Source organism: Bison bison, unplaced genomic scaffold (genome assembly GCF_000754665.1).
Source record: "Bison bison bison isolate TAMUID 2011002044 unplaced genomic scaffold, Bison_UMD1.0 scf7180017864048, whole genome shotgun sequence".
NCBI lineage: Eukaryota > Metazoa > Chordata > Mammalia > Artiodactyla > Bovidae > Bison > Bison bison.
The window spans coordinates 2,188,239-2,208,296 of NW_011494620.1; the positions used below are offsets into that span (position 1 = coordinate 2,188,239).

General features: G+C 36.5%; 1 protein-coding gene across 1 annotated transcript in view; it reads right to left on the reverse strand.

Moving 5' to 3' along the window:
- The window catches only part of TRPC4 (transient receptor potential cation channel, subfamily C, member 4), a 207,420-nt gene that overhangs the window by 138,408 nt on the left and 48,954 nt on the right, over positions 1 to 20,058 (reverse strand). The window contains exon 2 of the mRNA XM_010835641.1: positions 6,621 to 7,024. Within this exon, the coding sequence (XP_010833943.1) occupies positions 6,621 to 7,004 (384 nt within the window). The 5' untranslated portion in view covers positions 7,005 to 7,024. The remainder of the gene's footprint in view (positions 1 to 6,620; positions 7,025 to 20,058) is intronic.

Sequence of the window (20,058 nt, forward strand, 5' to 3'; positions counted from 1 at the left end):
CAAGGCTATGGTTTTTCCTGTGGTCATGTATGGATGTGAGAGTTGGAGTGTGAAGAAAGCTGAGTGCTGAAGAACTGATGCTTTTGAACTGTGGTGTTGGAGAAGACTCTTGAGAGTCCCTTGGACTGCAAGGAGATCCAACCAGTCCATTCTGAAGGAGATGAGCCCTGGGATTTCTTTGGAAGGAATGATGCTAAAGCTGAAACTCCAGTACTTTGGCCACCTCATGCGAAGAGTTGACTCATTGGAAAAGACTCTGATGCTGGGAGGGGTTGGGGGCAGGAGGAAAAGGGGACAACAGAAGATGAGATGGCTGGATGGAATCACCGACTTGATGGACATGAGTTTGAGTGAACTCCGGGAGATGGTGATGGACAGGGTGGCCTGACATGCTATGATTCATGGGCTTGCAAAGAGTCGGAGACGACTGAGCGACTGAACTGAACTGACCGTGAATATCCAGAATGTAACAGAAGCAAATCAAAAAGGGTAACCTCAACTGGTTAACCACTGAGGAAGTGGAAATATTTTCACTCTGCAAGAGGCAGCTCTAAAGACTAGAATATATAGGCTGCCTTAGCACAGGACATTTAAAAAGGACTATATGAAATTCATGAGTCTGCAGAAGTAAATTACTTGCTCTAAAGTCCAGCAACTAAAATCAAATGAAGACGAGAGATAAAAGTAAACTCTATCTCTTCCCAGTAGCCAGGGATATATTTATTAGCATCCATATCAATTAAAAATGTCCCTTATTTTTAGTCAGCAGGGTATATTTTGGGTTGGATGCATATTTACATTAACTTGTTCATGCCAGTCTCCTATTTCATCCTTTGATTTCCTGATTACATAATAGGTACTCTTTCTAAAGCCACAAATTGCATTAGCATATCCACAGAAATTATTTTTTGAAATCCCCTAGGCGCACTGAGATAGAAAGGAAAAGGGTAAACAATTAAATTCTCCTTTGGCCTCCCTAAATAGGGTTTCTAGTTCCAGTAATTGTATTTTTCAAATGAAAAAGAAGCTATGCACTCCAGAAGGTAAATTGCCCATGCTGAACTTTATGTTTTAGTGTATGTTGTGTTATTGGTATATTTGTTTGTCAATAGGAAGACAGAGATTATGACATAATATAGTAATACAATATATTATGCTGTTATTACATGTCAACTTATGAAACACTTTTACAGAACTTTAACACCACCAGACATGAAGAAGCAAGTAAGTTAATTCTATGATTCCAATTAATACCAAGAAAACCAAGGCTCAGAATGATTTTCAGAGGCTTGTCCTGTTAGCAAGTGTTGAACGGGGCTAGAAGTCAGCATTTCTGTCACTCAAGTCTACTCTTCCCTGGCATTCCACAGCTTCTAATTACTTCTAATGACTTAGTATCAATTGAGCAACTAAATTATAAATGCTATCATAATAGACAAGATAGAGGCACAGCCTAAATACGTAACTCTAGAGGCTCTTTTAAATTTATGTAACTCATATCCTAAATAGGATAATTAGCTAATCATTTAAATGATTGCTATCCAAATTGGCACAGTGGCTGGAGCCAGATAGCCTGGTGATGATTTTCCGTGACTCGAGTTCCAGCACTGATATTTCCTGGTTCTGTGATCTGGGATGTGTCACTAATACTTTTGTGCTTTCACTTCCTCATCTGTAAATGGGGAGAACAATGGGACCAACCTTCACCAGATAGTGTGAAGATGAAATGAGATAATGCAAATAAACTTCTTATCATGAGTTACTGGCATGATGACAAGTTCGATGAATATTCATCATTCAGGCTATCTGCAGGTTGGATGCTAGATATTGGTTTATAGATTCTTTTGGTCAGGTTAAATCCCAAATACTTTTCCCTCTTCTACAAAACAAAGTGACTGGGTTAGATGATCTCCAAGGTCTCTTGAAATGATAAAATCTGATACTCTTTTTAGTGGGGCTTTCAAATCAAAATTTCTTCAATTGAAATACTCTAGGATCTTAACTACTGAATAGATAAGTAATGTTTAGCAAAGTATTTTTCCCAAAGAAGGGAAAATATAATAAATGCATTAGTGAAATTGGAAAATTATTTTGTATTAAATACCACTTAATCACTGGTATTTAAGATAGTTATTTGAAATCTCCCCAAAGCAAGGTTATCATGGTATAATGCAACCATACCTAACACGAGGTATACAACTATAGGTATTCTGTAGTTTTCAACATTCTCTAAGTCAGCCGTTCTCAAAGTGTTGTCTCCAGAACAGAAGCATTAGTATCACTTTCATACTTGTGAGAAACCAAGACACAAGTCCCAGGGACCCCTTCCAGACCAGCTATATCAGAGACTCTTGGGGTGGGATCCCACAAACTGAAGTAAGAAGTCCTCCCAGAAATGTTGATGGTACTGAAGATTCGGTACTAGTGTCTAAGTGAAGAGTGAAAAAGAAAGTTCTGCTTCTGATAAACATTTACTAAAGCAGCTGAAACTGAAATTGAACCTGGCCTTAGAAGACATCAAAGAGAAAGGTCTGCTAGAAATAATTAGAAGTCAAGTAACCAATCAACTGACTGAAAAAAGGGAGCTGAGAAGTCACTGTTGGTTATTCCCTACGGAGAAATACGGCATTAAGGAGGTTAAAGAAAAGTTCAGTAAAATCAGCAGAAAGTACCAGAGTAATGATTCCAGCCAGGAAGCAGTCTCAGTAAGAATATGTAATCTCCCATCTCCCTGCCCAATGTGGAGAATGACAGGTTCTCCATGCTGTATACTACATGAAAAGAAAGAAAGTATTGCTCTTTCCATTTTTTATAGTAAAAATGAAAACACTAAGGACTAAGTATCTTGATTTATGAAGAAGTACATGAAATAGGGAAGAAAATAATTAATAATCTGTGCCCATTTATTTATTTATTAGATGTGGCATTGAGAAAAGTTTTTAACATACTCACAATTATAAACAGTTAAACAATATACAAGGGAAAGGACATACAACCAATGTCAAAGTGATTGGAAGACAGGTGACTTTATGCACTTCAAGGTCCTCCCTATCGTCTGTATATCAATCCCAAACCCCTTTCTTAAGACCAAAATGTCTGATAATCTCCTAGATGTCAATGTCAATAAGCAAAAGCTGAGTATATCCAAACAGGTCTCATATACCTCTTTTAGAGTCTCTACCTCAGTTACTGGAATTAACTTTCCCCGGTTATAAACAAACATTCGTCCTTCTCCTTCAGGCCTTTCTCCTGCTCCCCCGATGCCCTCCACCCAATAATATTTTGTATTTACCATGTCTAGTCAGTTTAGTTTCATAATTACCCAAGGATTGATTTCTCTTTTCCATTGTGATTACATTTACTCATATCCCCATGATATTTTTCCTGTCTCTCTCCACAACTAGACTCTAGAAAAAAAAAAATCATGTCTCCTCCCCAGTGACGGGGCTCAGACCTGGCCCAAAAAGCATATGCAAATTGTAAATTGTTCCCTGGAGAATGTACTGGAAGAATAAGCCGAGTAATCTGAAATCTCAAGCCCCCATGATTTCAGGAGGCAATCACGCATTGCATCTTATTCCAGAGAAAGAAATTAACATGTGACACATTCGTCAGAGAAGAGTCTATTTCCTGATCCACATCTGTCACATTTTAAGTTTTAAATGTCCTGATCATCAGATTTGTGTGTTTTTATAATAGATCCTTTTACTTGACTCATTTTAAGACAAGTTATGCTGATTTTGACCACTTGGATATTATTGTTCTTAGGTTTTAACACTCAGCTTCAGTGACCTCAACAAAATTAATGGTAATGTGTTCCAGGGTCTTTGAGGGTGGCCTGTAAGACTGCAAATGAGGCAAACAGAGTAAACACAAAATGGCTTTCATGATCACAAGAATCTTCTAAGGAATTACAATTTATGAGATAAAAAATCCTGTCAAGCATTTATTTGTTACCTACCAGATGCTGGCTAATGGAAACTTTTATTCCAAATGATGTTGGCCATACTTAAGAGATGCATTGTCTAAGTAAGTCACAGATAAACAGCCAAGCTCTAATGGGGTTCGTCTTCCCCCCTCTCTCCCCCACAAACCCCAAGGACCTCTTTTATGTGCCATACTGTATACATTTCCTGGTGTTACACCCTCACTTTTATTGTACAAGATACCAGGAACTCTGAGGTAGGTTGGAGTTGCTCTTTCCAAATTACAAAGTTCAAACCAAAAGATACAACTTTTGTTGATTCTCAGGGTCTTTGCTGAAGAGGAATTCTAGAATGTGCAAACAAAAAAGAAAAATTCTTGGCTTACGAACTGATATAAAAGAAATCCTCCAGAAACGCAAGGCCTGGGATATTTCAGACTCTTGACAGATTGCAAACCTTTACTGCCTTTTATTAATGATCAGGGTTCCAGATCAAGTGCCTCTAAAAAGCCAAGACCTACTTGTCAGACTAGAGTTTAGCTCAGAAGTTGAACATCTTCCAACAAACAATCTCATAATAGCAGATATCTTCTCCAGACACCAAATTACTTTGGCCAGAACAAATGTCATTGACTAAAGAGACACTGAAATGTTTGGTCACTGCTCTCTAGACAATAAAATTAAGAAGATTATATAGTAATAAGCAGGAAAAACACAATAGCAATTTTGTTCTACAGACCTGTTACAATCTTAAATGATCTAGACACACAGTCCCAAGTCTGTCTCATGGTTGCTTTTATACATAATAAACAAGAGGGTATACAATATAAGATCATTGTTATTAAGGAATGCAAATACTTTAGGAGTATGATTGTGCAAGGTGTTTCAAATTCACAAGGTGACTGGGGAAGTAGCACCTAACTTACACAGATAAGAACAGATTCCTACTCATTCCTGTCTAAGTGTCCGGTTTCTCTAGTGGTGGAAAACTGGGATATAACATAACATATGTCTTTAAATGTTACTACTACCTGTTCACCCCTGTCAAGGATAGTACAAGTTGGAAAATTCTTGTCTTACAAACTGATACAAGAGAAATTGTCCAGAAATACATGGCCTGGGATATTTCAGACTCCTGCCAGATTTCAAACCTTTGCAAACCTTTACTACCTTTTATTAATAATCAAGGTGCAGATCAATATGGTGGGAAGGTAACCCAAACAACTGGATATGAAACAAAAAATTAAAAACCAGTAAAGCAAAAAGCAAAGAGGTATTGCCATTGTGGAGTGTTGTTTTATCAAAGTTTGGAGCCAGGTGAGGGAAAAGGGTGCCTGATGTTAAGACATAAGAATGGGCCAAAGAACACAGACTTTTGGGGAGACCTTTTCAGGAGACATCCAGCTTTGAAATTCTTGTCTTAATCATGGCAATGATTCTGATCAAAGTCCTCCAGTAAAGCAAAGATAATGGTATAATAGCTACAGCAGGTCTTGCTTTAAAAGAATGTAATGTCTCTAAGATGGCTTAGTTAGTAAAGAAATCCGCCTGCAGTGCAGGAGACCCAGGTTCACTCCCTGAATTGATAAGATCCCGTGGAGAAGGAAATGGCAATCCACTTCAGGATTCTTGCCTGGGAAATACCGTGGACAGAGGAGCCTCGTGGGGCTACAGTCCATGGGGTCACAAAGAGTCAGACACGACGTAGTGAGTAAACCACAATGTCTCTAAGAGTCCGTCATTTGCAGAAAATACTTGCACCTTTATCAAATAGAACAGAAACTGCCAGAGGTGTAAAAACAAATGTTTTTATAAGATTTTACTTGAAAGGACAGATTTTGAGCCACTGAAATACAGGCAGTGTCTTCTGCAATTAGTCAATGAGGCTTGATGTCGGGAAGTGAAGAGTTCAATGGGAAAGGATAAAGGATCAAATAGTTCAGATACAGGGCAGTACCAGGGAATAATGTAGACAGACAAAAATAGATTCCTTATTCATTTCTGTCTATGATTTTTCCACTTCCTTAGGGATAAAAAATAGGGAGATAACAGGAATAAAAACCAGATAGTATTTATAATCATGTACCATTTTAGCTTAGTTTATACTGATGACATTAAGATACAACTACATTTTGCCAATAGTAAGTGTGATATATTAAATCTACAGTTATTTTCTAGTAAACTTTTTTGCTTTTTTAAAAAATTTGTCTCCATTTAAAAGAATTCATTAGAGTTTGCTAAAAAGCAGTATCAGAGTTAGATGTACAACTCACTTTAGCAATAAGATACAGAATTCCAAAACAGGCAAGAAGGTTAAAAAGAAAAATAGCAAAAGAATTCAGCCTGTTACTGCAGAATGTTCAGAAAATGAAGGACAAGGAGAAAACACCAAATATACACGGTAGCACCACCCCCCTAAATTTATATACTATTACATAAACATGTCCCTAATGTATGGGAAGCCACCATAGGTTACTTAGTTTTGCTTTGGTTCTCATTAAAGGCTCCTTAGCCAGGGTAAGAGGTGCAGGTGATGGTGACTTCTGTAGAGTATAAAATGTGTACTTAGCAGTAGTTTTCTATCATAATAGTTTTGATTTCAGTGCTAATATTTCTTAAAATTGGGGGAGAATTTGACCATCCATAGCAACCTTCTGCATGTAAAATAAATGAAAACCAATATTTTTGCAAGTACCTGTTTTTCTCCACTGGGCTTTTTGTGGTTCAGCAACAGCTCGACAGCTCCCACAACTTCTTTCCTGATAGCATGTAATAGGGCGTCTCCAACATAGACGTTAAAGCTTAAGAGGAGTTCAATGAGTTCCAAGTTCTCATTTTCAATTGCAATGAGAAGAGCAGTTCTTCCAAGAGGATCGATGCAATTAATATTGATTTTAAAATAAATTTCAGCTTCTTCTAGGGATTTCTTGACGCTTGCATAATCTCCCTTTTCCACAGCATTTAGGTAGGCTTTCTCGGAGGGTGAGAGTTCGGATTCTGCTCGGACTATCCTGAGAGGGATGCGGTCTCTATAGGGGGCGTTAACATTTCTTTTGTAATAGAACTGCGCCATGTTCATGCCATCCTATGTCTTTGTCTCTGAAAGTGCAAACAAAAACCAAAACACAAAAGGATTAGGGTTAGCACACTTTTTAATGATTCTGCATCACATTTAAATCACAACAATGCCAGTAATAATGATAAAACTTAATTATTAAGTTATTTTCCCTTTAAACCCCGGAAGAAGGTAATAATTATTCAGTGATCTCAAAACACAGGTTACAAAACTTCTTATCTAAGAAGAATAAAGAAAGGCTAATATTTGGCAAGTTACTTTTAAAAATTTTAAGTCTTTATTGAATTTGTTACAGTATTGTTTCTGTTTACTGTTTTGATTTTTTTGGACATGAGGAATGTGGCATCTTAGCCCCGCCAACCAGGGATCGAACTTGCACTCCCTGCATTGGAAAGTGAAGTCAGAACCACTGAATCACCAGGGAAGTTCCATAACAAGTTGCTTTTAAAGATGACTTTAAAACTGACATTTTTTAGGGGTTGCACCTGTAATTTTTAAAAATTATTTACAAAATTTATCATAAACACATATTGTTTTTAACAGGGAACCTTGAAAGTCAAAGGTTGTACCTATGAGGTCTGCAAAATGGACCAGGGATTTTCAAGTATGTCATTCACTGTTAAATTTTGCTCATCTTGAAGATGCTGTTGAGGTTACAGAATATCAACATCTTGGCAAAGTGTTTTTTCATTTTCATTTCTATTTTTAATGTTTGTAAGAACTGACATTAAAGTTTATGTTATTTAGTGATATTAATGTCAATAAAATATCATACCAAGCCTGATGAGTATAATTGTATTGTTTTCCTCATATAGGTAAATTAATTGAGGAAGAAAGAATGTGAACCGATGGTATTATCAAGATGTGTCTAGGCAATTTAATTTCCAAAGAAAACATTTAGAAAGGGATTAAATATATGGTTTATTATGAAAATGCTATTTTTCTTAATTCTCTTACCTCCAAAGCACAGAACAATAAATCACAAGGCAGGAATATATTTATTGTAAAACATAATATTATTTTGAGGTTACAGTAAAGATACACTTGAAGATGAGGAAATTACTTCAAATAAATGAGATTATCATCTCAAAATAGATTAATAAAAAATATCCAATGTCTCTCAAAGTCTTGCTGATTTCATAATCATCTTAATGATACAAAGTTTATAAAAATATATTGCTATGAGCATAACTTCTTTATTTCTATTAGTTCCTGATTTTATATGTACAGTCTGAACTATTTTATTATTCTATGTCATTAATATTCAACTCACATATTTATTTACATACATTTGCTTATCAAATTAAAATAAATGGGGCATTCTAGGTACCTTAATATGCATATTTATCTTAATTGACCTTATCATTTTATAACTCAGCCAGATTTGAATAATGCTTTAACTATAGATTAAATATGCATTGCATTAACAAATGTGATTATATTTAATGTAATGTTCTCAATTTGAGAAATTATTCATTGTTTGCATTACCAAGCAGTTAAGTTTTAATTTTTGATGTCCAGATTATTCATCATGATTTCTCAAATATCTAGGTTCAAAGTCTAATATACAATGCTGTACATTCATAATTTGTTCCTTTCTGGCATATTAGATTCAGCATTTTATTAAGGCCTCTTTATAGACTAAGCAAAAAGTGGCAATCTTATAATCCAAAATATTTTTCTCAAATGTTTCCCATCTTATCAATCTTTTTGTTTTAAACGTATTATGATCAACTACATAGCATGATATACATTTATTTTCACAATTGGAGACTGAGTGTTGTGAATTCTTTAAATGGCAATATTACTTTTTTGGAGGAAGATGAAAAGTAATACTGGTTTTCAAATGTATCCATTTTAGATGTTAAATTTCTTAATTGAACTGATTGTAATTTCAGTTATTGGAGGATGCTTTAATTTACTAGAGTAACAGGAATAAAATTTATATTATCAGGTAAAGACAATTTAATATTCCTCAGATATACCAAAGCTTCAATAAATGAACATCATTATGATGTTACATATCATCATTTTAATTTTCTAACCACAAATGTACCATATATATATCAGCTGATGTTTATTCACTAAGTCGTGTCTGACTTTGCAACCCCATGGACTATATAGCCCACCAGGCTCCTCTGTCCATGAGATTTTCCAGGCAGGAATACTAGAGTGAGTTGCCATTTCCTACTCCAGATACGCATCAGCAGTAACATTAAAATATCTGCCTTAAGAAGGTAATTGTCACCCACTTCCCCAGCACTCCTTGTCTATTCATGTCAGCATCCATAAGTTTTGTGTGATCAGTGATGTACTTTTCACGTGGCAATTTTATCAGGACTACAGTATGAATACCTTATGATGATAATAACTGCCATTTCTATTCTATTTCAGCAGTACACATTCTCTACTACCTTACTCTTTGTCCTTCGTTTTCTAGAGTTGAATCTGAAGTTTCTCACCACAACATTTTTGCTTAAGACTAATGTTTGATTGTTGCCCAAAATATAAATTAAAATGAAAGTATGAACATACACATACACAGCCTATAAGAAATTCATATGAATTATGACTCAATCAGGATCATGAATCAGTCTCAAAGATGGAAAAAATGAATTTTATTTTATTACATTTGCTTTATTTTATTACTCATGGTATCCAATAGAAATTAGATAGTAAACAGCATTATCCTTGTCAGAGTGCAAGATGTTGGTGACAATGAAGGGATTAGTGGACAACATAGAATATATACAAGAAATTGGGTGAAAAGAGAAGACAGATAATGAGAAATTAGACATTAAAATCCATTTCATTTACTCCAGAGGACTGTCATAAATGTAAACTACACAAGTATGTTTCAAAAAAAGTAATACAATATTGAGATAAAGATATATACAGCAGGATATTACTTAGCCATAAAAAAGGAATTGAAATTGGGTCATTGTAGAGATGTGGATGGACCTAGAATCTGTAACACAGATTGAAGTAAGTCAGAAATAGAAAAACAAATATTATATATTAATGCATGTGGAATATAGAAAAATGGTACAGATGAACATACTTGCAGGGTATGAATAGAGAAACAGATGTGGAGAATGGACAGCTGGACATGGCGGGGAGGGGAAGGGGAGGGTGGGATAATTGGGAGATTAGTATTGACATATATACACTACCATGTGTAAAACAGAAAGCTGGTGGGGCCCTGCTGTATAGCAAAAGAGGCTTAGCTCAGTGCTCTGTGATGACTAGAGGGATGGGATGAGGGGAGGGTGGGAGGCTTAAGAGGGGGGGAATATATGTGTACATATAGCTGATTCACTTTGTTGTACCACAGAAACTAACAAACATGGCAAAGCAATTATATTTCAATAAAAAAAGACATATTCTAGTCCACATCATATTTAAGTTGTGAATTGGGCATGAGACTTCCCATTAGACAACCTGTCTCTCCATCCATAAAGTGAGAAAAACAATACTCATGAAGGACAGGTGAGAAGAATCAGGAGAGTTTGGGCTAAGGAAGACCATTTATCTCCTATCTTCTTTCAAATGTCCTGGATTGGGAAAAAGTTAGAATTCATGTTGGGAAGGTTAGATGTATTTAAAATACATTTAAAATGTAATATATAAAATATAAAATTGAGTTATTTATAATGGGATAGTAAAATATAGAGAAAGAGAAAAGGAGAGGGAGAGAAAAGATGGAGTAACTCTGAATGATGACTAAAAACTTTAAAAAGTAAGGAAGAGTACATAATTTTTTCAGTACATTGACTTGTCCTTCTGGATTGAGATGCAGTGATACTAACTGAAGGACAAAAATCAAGGTTAACAATTTAAAAATGTGATATATGAATGTAATCGCAAAGAGAAGGTGCTGATAAGGCTGATGGTTCCTGAGCTGACACTCTTATCAGAAACTATGGAATTGCTACTGGATAGAAAGTCTGTAAAAGAACATGGGACTCAGTGAAGCAAATATACTTATCTCCAATGTGGAAATAAAAGCCTATTCCTGATCCTGCACTTTCAGAATGAACTTTCTGAGGGGGAAAATTTTTTTCCCCATAAGTTACAGAGTTTAGCAGATCCTTTGATTTCAATGATCCCTTTATGATGCATAAACTGGAAATGAAATGGCTGCTTCATCAAGTTATGTTTCTAGGACTTGGAAGAGATATGGAATGTGATGCAGAAAGACTCAAATCCTGCACGTGAATTTTAAATTAACCCAATATTTCTTTTTCCTAAATATGTTCAGGGCTTAAGAAACAAAAATGTAAGAGAGCTTCACCTTGACATCAATCTCAAGAGAAATTTTAAAAAATTGTCCCTAGTTATGAAAACTGCAGTTATCTAAACATCTTGAAGATACACAGGAAAACAAAAGTTTCAGATATTTATAGCGATCAGAAGGCATATTCCCTAAAGGATGAGCTTAGGCGTGTGGTGGAAAGAGCAGGGAACTTGAATTCCGAAAAACACAAAGGAAAGAAAATAAACAGAAATCTCCACTTTTGAGTGAACATTATTAAAAGTAAAATAAAATTTGCCCAAACAACTTCCTTTCTTTTTCTTTTGACTTTTGATTCCCTAACTGCTAGAGGATACATCTGTACAGGTGTGAGCTCATGATACAGCGAGAAATAAAGACTCCTTTTTTTGTTAGGATAGTACAGCACATATCTAGATTGTATTCTTTTTTTTTTTTCTGAAATCTGACAGGAAATAAAAATTTCCCAGTTGACTTATTCACACTCAAACCTATTTGGATTTTTTTTCTTGCTATTGGTGTAGTAGGTGAAGGTGAAGTCGCTCAGTTGTGTCTGACTCTTTGCGACCCATGGACTGTAGCCTACCAGGCTCCTCCATCCATGGGATTCTCCAGGCAAGAATACTGGAGTGGGTTGCCATTTCCTTCTCCAGGGGATCTTCCCGACCCAGGGATCGAACCCAGGTCTCCCACATTGGAGGCAGACGCTTTAACCTCTGAGCCACCAGGGAAGCCCATTGGTGTAGTATTATAATATCAGTATCTTTGGCATAATGCATTGTGCACATAAAAGCATAATGCTCTCATTTTTACTATCATTCCTAATTCCAGGCCCTTTTCTTCATCATCTTTCACACGACTACACCAATATCCTTGTAATAATCTCACTGATATTATCCTTGCTTCCTCCCTATTTAGCCTCCGCAATGCCACATGCCTAAAATTTCTAAAATATAAATCTGATTCAATCACTCTTGTACTTATAATCCTTAAATGACTCATAACCATCCACAGGGAAAATAATAACCTATTATAGAATATGGGACCTGCATGATCTGGCTTCTAATGCTTTCTTAGATGTATCTCCCAAGTCAAACCCTGAAAAACCTGATTTTACACTGACAAGAATCCAAACTACTTGGCCACTACAGCTCGAAGCATTTTCTCATATTGTTCCTTAGAATAAGAATTCTGTTCCTCCCCTTGAGCCTTCTGGCAACTCCTGCCAAATTTTAAAACCTCTGTGAACTATCACAGCCTCTGTGGATTTTTCTTCTCTTCCTCTTAAGGCAGAGTTAATGACCTCCTTTATGCATCTTCATAGACCCTGTGAACTGTGTTTTTCTTTTTACTGTGTAAGAGATTGGGACTTACACAGTATTGCATCCCAATCCAAAGCAAGTGGTTACTGCCCCAAATTTACTGATGAATCAACAAATTAATGATTATATTTTTAGAATTATTTCTCTGTTTTTTGGGGTAAAGGAATAAAATTAAGAGGGTAAAATTTCTTTAATCATGTGCTGAAAGATTGTTTAGCCCACTGAATGCCACAATGAATAGCTGGACAGCCAGTCAGTGGTCATAAGTTACTGAATAGCCTGGGCAAAATGCTTTCTTTCTTTTTTTTTTTTTTACCTATTTTTATTCTCTACATACCTTACCCACAAGCTTTTTTTTTCCCCACAAAGACCTATAACATGTAAATCAACACATTTATAACTCTCACCTTTGGAATATGCTTTCTATCACTACTATCTAAATCTCAGAAGGACGTAAGACTTAAGTCACTTGACTGATACTTCCAGGGAAATGAGAGCGCAGAGGGGGAAAAAAAAAAAGTACAAGACAGCCAGGGCCGGCAAACTGAATATCTCATAAAGGGAGAAATCAAGTTTATATACCAGTTAATAGGAGACTAAAATATGCATATTAATATTTACAGAATTATAAAGAGGATAGGAGAAAAACAGAGGAATAAAAGTAATCAAGAGTAAGAATTAAAAAAAGCAATTGGTGATACTGGTAGAATGATCATGAAATGAACCAGCAAACTTAAAGTTCAGATCGTTGACATTTTCCCAGTTTGAAACTGTAAAAGTGAAGAGAAAAAGAGAATAGATGGGTAAGAGCCAACATCTATAATATAGCAAATGACTGAAGAGAAAATAAATAATGGTGTGTGGGACATATTTTTAGTAGTAATGACCAAGAAGTTTCATAATTACAGAAGATAAAAGATGTCATATGGAAAGAAGCCATAGCATCATGTAAGACATAGAAGAACAGCTGCTTCATAGATTAAGAAAATTATAAAGGAGGAGAAAAAAAAATCCCCTAAGAGAATTGCTACCACTTTCAACATAAGGAATAGCTAGGTCAAAATAAATTTTTGTTCTATAAAATGTTTTCTCAGGGGTGATAAGACTGTAAACCAATAAATAATTCAAGATTTCAGTGTTCCCATCAAGAAATTCCTGCAATTAAATTTACCTGAGATAACATCCTGCTCACCTGGGCAAACAGCTTTCTTATCTTTCTTATCAAGATTCTCTCCAGACCCCTCACTTGGCTAAATCTGTTTAGTTGATGAGTCGTGCCTGACCCTTTGCGACTGCATGGACTAGTAGCCACCAGGCTCCTCTGTCCATGGATTTCCCAGGCAAGCATCCTGGAGTGGATTGCCATTTCCTTCTCCAGGGAATCTTCCTGGCCCAGGGATCGAACCTGCACTTCCTGCATTGGCAGGAGGATTCTTTATTGCTGAGCCTCCAGGGAAGCTCTGGCTAAATCTACCAATCCTAAATTAGTAACATCACATATATTGCCCAGTCTCCATCATTCTCCCATCTTGAAAGATCCACCTTAAATCCCTTGCACACAGGGCAGATCTCTATGGATGTTCTTTCCAGCTGGCCCCTCTGGTGGCACTACACAGCTATATCAATGTGATGTCCTCCCTACTGCTAAGAGTGATAATGAATTTATCCTTATTTTACTAGAAAATCATGATAATATTTTGGGAAGTCCAGTACATAAAATGAATAAAGGATCAGATTAATATCAGACCTCTTAACAGCAAATTTGAAGGTTAGAATATAATGAGGTATTGACTGAAAAGTTGAGATGGATAAAAGCCTCCCCTCTCAACATGAACTTTGAAACTAGAATTTCATATCTTTTTAAAATTATTTAAATGCAGGAAGGAATAAAATTAGTCTCATGCATACCGCCTTGGAAGATTGTTCACACAAAGACCATATTTGATCACAGGATGGCACTACAATATGTGGAAAGTATAGGTATAAAAAGAATGATTTCTACGGTTTAAGCAGTTGAATTTTTGTCTCCATTGCTCACTGATCTACATGCATGGCTTAGAAAAGGGTCTGGTACATAACAAGTGTATAATGAATATTTGCTGCAGGCATAAAATATCTATTAAACATCTGTATGTCAAATGTGCGTATTAAACATTGACAGCACCCTGGGAAATGAAAGTCAACATCCTTGAGAAACATGGCAAGAGCCGGGAGAGACGGAGATCTGCTTTCTGTAGGGTGATTGGGGGTGGCCTCTCTGTGACATGAAAGATGATAAAATGGCAGCTAAGCAACATTTAAAAGTTCAGAGAAGACCATTATGTTAAAAATGATCTGAAAGTGGGAAAACAGTGAAGCAGGAACAGCATGATGCATTCTAGGATGTAGAAGAGGGAGAGCTTGTCAATAGAGTACTGCATGTAAGGGAGAGAGTGGAGGCAATGAGTCTATAACCAGGAAATGCAGGGCAAAGATTTGGGAATGTATTCAAAACATAGTTCTTGAATGGCCTTGAGCTGGGAACGTATGTAATCCAAGTTCTGCTTTTAATGGTCACTTAGGCTGCTATGGTTTTTCCTGTGGTCATGTATGGATATGAGAGTTGGACTGTGAAGAAGGCTGAACGCCGAAAAATTGATGCTTTTGAACTGTGGTGTTGGAGAAGACTCTTGAGAGTCCCTTGGACTGCAAGGAGATCCAACCAGTCCATTCTAAAGGAGATCAGCCCTGGGATTTCTTTGGAAGGAATGATGCTAAAGCTGAAAGTCCAGTACTTTGGCCACCTCATGTGAAGAGTTGACTCATTGGAAAAGACTCTGATGCTGGGAGGGATTGGGGGCAGGAGGAGAAGGGGACGACAGAGGATGAGATGACTGGATGGCATCACTGACTCGATGGACGTGAGTCAGAATGAACTCCGGGAATTGGTGATGGGCAGGGAGGTCTGGTGTGCTGTGATTCATGGGGTCGCAAAGACTCGGACACGACTGAGAGAATGATCTGATCTGAGGCTGCTGATTGATTTGGAAACAAGAGTTCAACCTCTGGGTTGGGGAGATCACCTGGGGAAGGAAATAGCACCCACTCCAGTATTCTTGCCTGGGAAATCCCATGGACAGAAGAGCCTGGTAGGCTATAGTCCACAGAGTTGCAAGAGTCAGACACAGCTTAGTGACTAAACCACCACCAACAGTGAAAACCGAGAGACCATCTGCCAATAGAACGAGTGAGTGCCATTCCACAGTCTACATCATGAAGGAGGAAACATGGAACTCTAGGATTAATAATGCAAAACTTGGGGACTTCCCTGGTGGTCTTGTAATTAAGATTTTGCCTTCCAACACAGAGGGCATGGGTTTGATCCCTGGTCTGGGAGCTAAGACCCCACATGCCTTGTGGCCAAAACACAAAAGCAGAAAAAATATTGTAACAAATTAAATAAAGACTTTAAAAATGGTCCACATAAAAAAAAAAAAAATCTTTAAAAAAAGAATGCAAAATTCAGACTGATGGTGGAATGTAGGTGGAGATTTAAGTGTCTGCTCATATTTTATTGAACAAAGAGGGATAAGATGGAGATCTACTTTTGGTAGGGTGGTCGGGGTGGTTTATTAATATTTTATTAGCTCTGATTTAATATATTTGAGGTAATCTTTCTCTAATCCTTTCCCATATCCCTATTTTTCATACCTTTGCAGAATGTGAAGATTTTTAAGGATATACCATTTTGTAACAAGAATGAAGGTATATATATTGCTACTACAACACCAGAAACAGTTTTACTACTTTCATTGTGTCAGAGGTGTCACTAATTGTCCTGTTGACAACGAAAGCATAATTTGCTGTAAAAGAAGCAATATTCAGAAGAAATGTGGAGGGAAGGCGATACATATTACAAGAAAGTAGTTTACCAGATTACACCAAGAAAGACAAAAAAACCTGGTTTCGAAAATGACATATTCAAGAGCAAAATTTATGCAAAAGTCACCCAGAACAATCAGATCCTGTAGTCCATAGCCAACATTCAGTTTCTGACATTGTGTGTGCACAGATGCATACGTATGAATGCTAACTATGGAAACAGTGAGTCCTTCGACCAAAGGAGAAAGAAATAAATCTTGTAATCATAGCAAAAGTAATATAAAAGGCTTAAATCTATGTGTATGCAATAGAATTTTTGATAAATATATGACTCTTAAATGTAAGAAAATACCAATTAGATTACTGCAGAAGCAAAGATGTCACAGGGCTTAGATGTTATTGCTGGTGATGCTGGCGGTGGTAGTGGTGGTGGTAGCAGTGTGTGAGGGAGAGAGAGAGAAGTAATTCAATACATATTTCATAAAAGCATATCATTAGAGAAGCATTAAAAATAAGGGCAGGAAATGGAATGATAATAAGCAATGTTGAGACAGTTAAAAGTTTTGGAAATAATTATTTCGGAATACCATGAGAATGGTTGAATTGCATTTAAAAGTCGAATATTGAAACAAAATGATGGGAAAGCATCAACAAATGTTAGTCAATCCTTTCAGTGGGGAAGAATTTTCTAAGCAAAAAATAGTGGAGAAATGACTATGAGAAAGACTCATGGTATGCATACACAGAATTCAAAAATTCTTAGTAGTAAAACATAATGTAGAAAATTAAAAGATAAAATAACTAGGAGAATTATTAAAACTAAATATGACTGAGAAGAGGTTATTAAATAGAAAACAAAAATCACTAAGAGTCATAGAATAAAAAGAACAGCTTCTTCCAAGAATAGAAAATATACCTGGAAGATATCATTTGAAAGTGCATTCTACTTTACTGACCTCTATAACTATGAAGTCTACCAGTAAGACAGACACATTGCATGCCAAATGTGATCATATTATATATAAAAGAATGACCAGTACCAGAAAGGATGCAATGAAAATATTTCTCTTGTTAAATTGCTGGTGATAGTTGAAAGTGGAAAGGAACTGGAAAAATGTATATTGGTCTTTTGAAAGGTTCAAGCCCTTTACCCCATGAATATCTCTCCCAGGAATCTATCTTAGAGCTGTATTTTATAAAGCAGGTGATGATGTATGCACAAAAGGAAAAATAACTCTTACATATTGTTGAGAAAAACTGGAGAGACTTCAAGACTTAAAAACCAGTCATTGTCAGCTCATCAATTAAGAGCTAAATATCTACTTAATAAAAAGTGTGCCACTTAAATAAAATAATATGATTAGAAATTAATATTATGTAAAATAAGCATATTAAGATCTTTGCTAATCATGGAAAAATTTTTGAACACAGTAAAATTAATAGCTACACCAAGGATAAAACCTATGAGAAGGTGGTAACTATTAATACACTCATAATTAAGAAAGGTCACTGATGGGCAACTGAATGATTTCTGTTCTTGCCTAAATTTTCTAAGTTTTTGATAAGGAGAACACAATATATTTTACTAAAAAAAACAGCCTCTTAATCAAAAAGAAATTTTAGTTTATAAAAGAAAAAATCAGCTGTCCTTGATAACTAGCAGAACTCTCAAGTTTAAAATATATTTGACTTGTTTTTCATGACTCCAAAAGCTAGAACAAAGAGGAATGGGTAGAGATGATAAAGAAAACACTTTCTTCTCATCTAAGGGATGATCTATTAACAGTAATATTTCTTGTCAAGGATTAAATGTTTCTCTTAGAGACTAGTAAACTCTGTTGCTGAGAGTATTCAAGGGTGAAAGAGACAACTCAAAGGGAAAAGCTGGAGAGAGAATTCAAGAACTAGACAGATGACTTAACTTGGATAATCTTTAATGACTGTAGCGATTAGACTCTGACGCTATTAGTCTCTGCTTTTGTCGTTGTCTCTGACAATGAGCCATGTAACTTTAGACACATTGCTAACATTGCCATTCTTCCTATTCCTCTCTTAAAGTTATAATAAATCATCTTCATACTTTCATTTTCTTGTTTAGTCACTAAATCGTGTCCCACTGTTTTGCAACCCCACAGACTATAGCTCACCAGGCTTCTCTGTCCATGAAAATTTCCAGGCAAGAATACTGGAGTGGACTGCCATTTCCTCCTCCAAGGGATCTTTCTGACCCAGGGATCAAACCCATGTCTTCTGTATTGCAGGTAGATTCGTTTTCATTATAGGGGACTGGAATGCAAAAGTAAGAAGTCAAGAAACACCTGGAGTAACAGGCAAATTTGGCCTTGGAATACAGAATGAAGCAGGGCAAAGACTAATAGAGTTTTGCCAAGAAAATGCACTGGTCATAACAAACACCCTCTTCCAACAACACAAGAGAAGACTCTGTACATGGACATCACCAGATGGTCAACACCGAAATCAGATTGATTATATTCTTTGCAGCCAAAGATGGAGAAGCTCTATACAGTCAGCAAAAACAAGACCAGGAGCTGACTGTGGCTCAGACCATGAACTCCTTATTGCCAAATTCAGACTTAAATTGAAGAAAGTAGGGAAAACCACTAGACCATTCAGGTATGACCTAAATCAAATCCCTTATGATTATACACTGGAACTGAGAAATAGATTTAAGAGACTAGATCTGATAGATAGAGTGCCTGATGAGCTATGGAATGAGGTTCACGACATTGTACAGGAGACAAGGATCAAGACCATCCCCATGGAAAAGAAATGCAAAAAAGCAAAATGGCTGTCTGGGGAGGCCTTACAAATAGCTGTGAAAAGAAGAGAAGTGAAAAGTAAAGGAGAAAAGGAACAATATAAGCATCTGAATGCAGAGTTCCAAAGAATATCAAGAAGAGATAAGAAAGCCTTCCTCAGTGATCAATGCAAAGAAATAGAGGAAAACAACAGAATGGGAAAGACTAGAGATCTCTTCAAGAAAATCAGAGATACCAAAGGAACATTTCATGCAAAGATGGGCTCGATAAAGGACAGAAATGGTATGGACCTAACAGAAGCAGAAGATATTAAGAAGAGGTGGCAAGAATACACAGAAGAACTGTACAAAAAAGATCTTCACAACCCAGATAATCACGATGGTGTGATCACTGACCTAGAGCCAGACATCCTGGAATATGAAGTCAAGTGAGCCTTAGAAAGCATCACTACGAACAAAGCTAATGGAGGTGATGGAATTCCAGTTGAGCTGTTCCAGGTCCTGAAAGATGATGCTGTGAAAGTGCTGCACTCAAGATGCCAGCAAATTTGGAAAACTCAGCAGTGGCCACAGGACTGGAAAAGATCAGTTTTCATTCCAATCCCAAAGAAAGGCAATGCCAAAGAATGCTCAAACTACTGCACAATTGCACTCCTCTCACATGCTAGTAAAGTAATGCTCAAAATTCTCCAAGCCAGGCTTCAACAATATGTGAACCGTGAACTTCCTGATGTTCAAGCTGGTTTTAGAAAAGGCAGAGGAACCAGAGATCAAATTGCCAACATCCGCTGGATCATGGAAAAAGCAAGAGAGTTCCAGAAA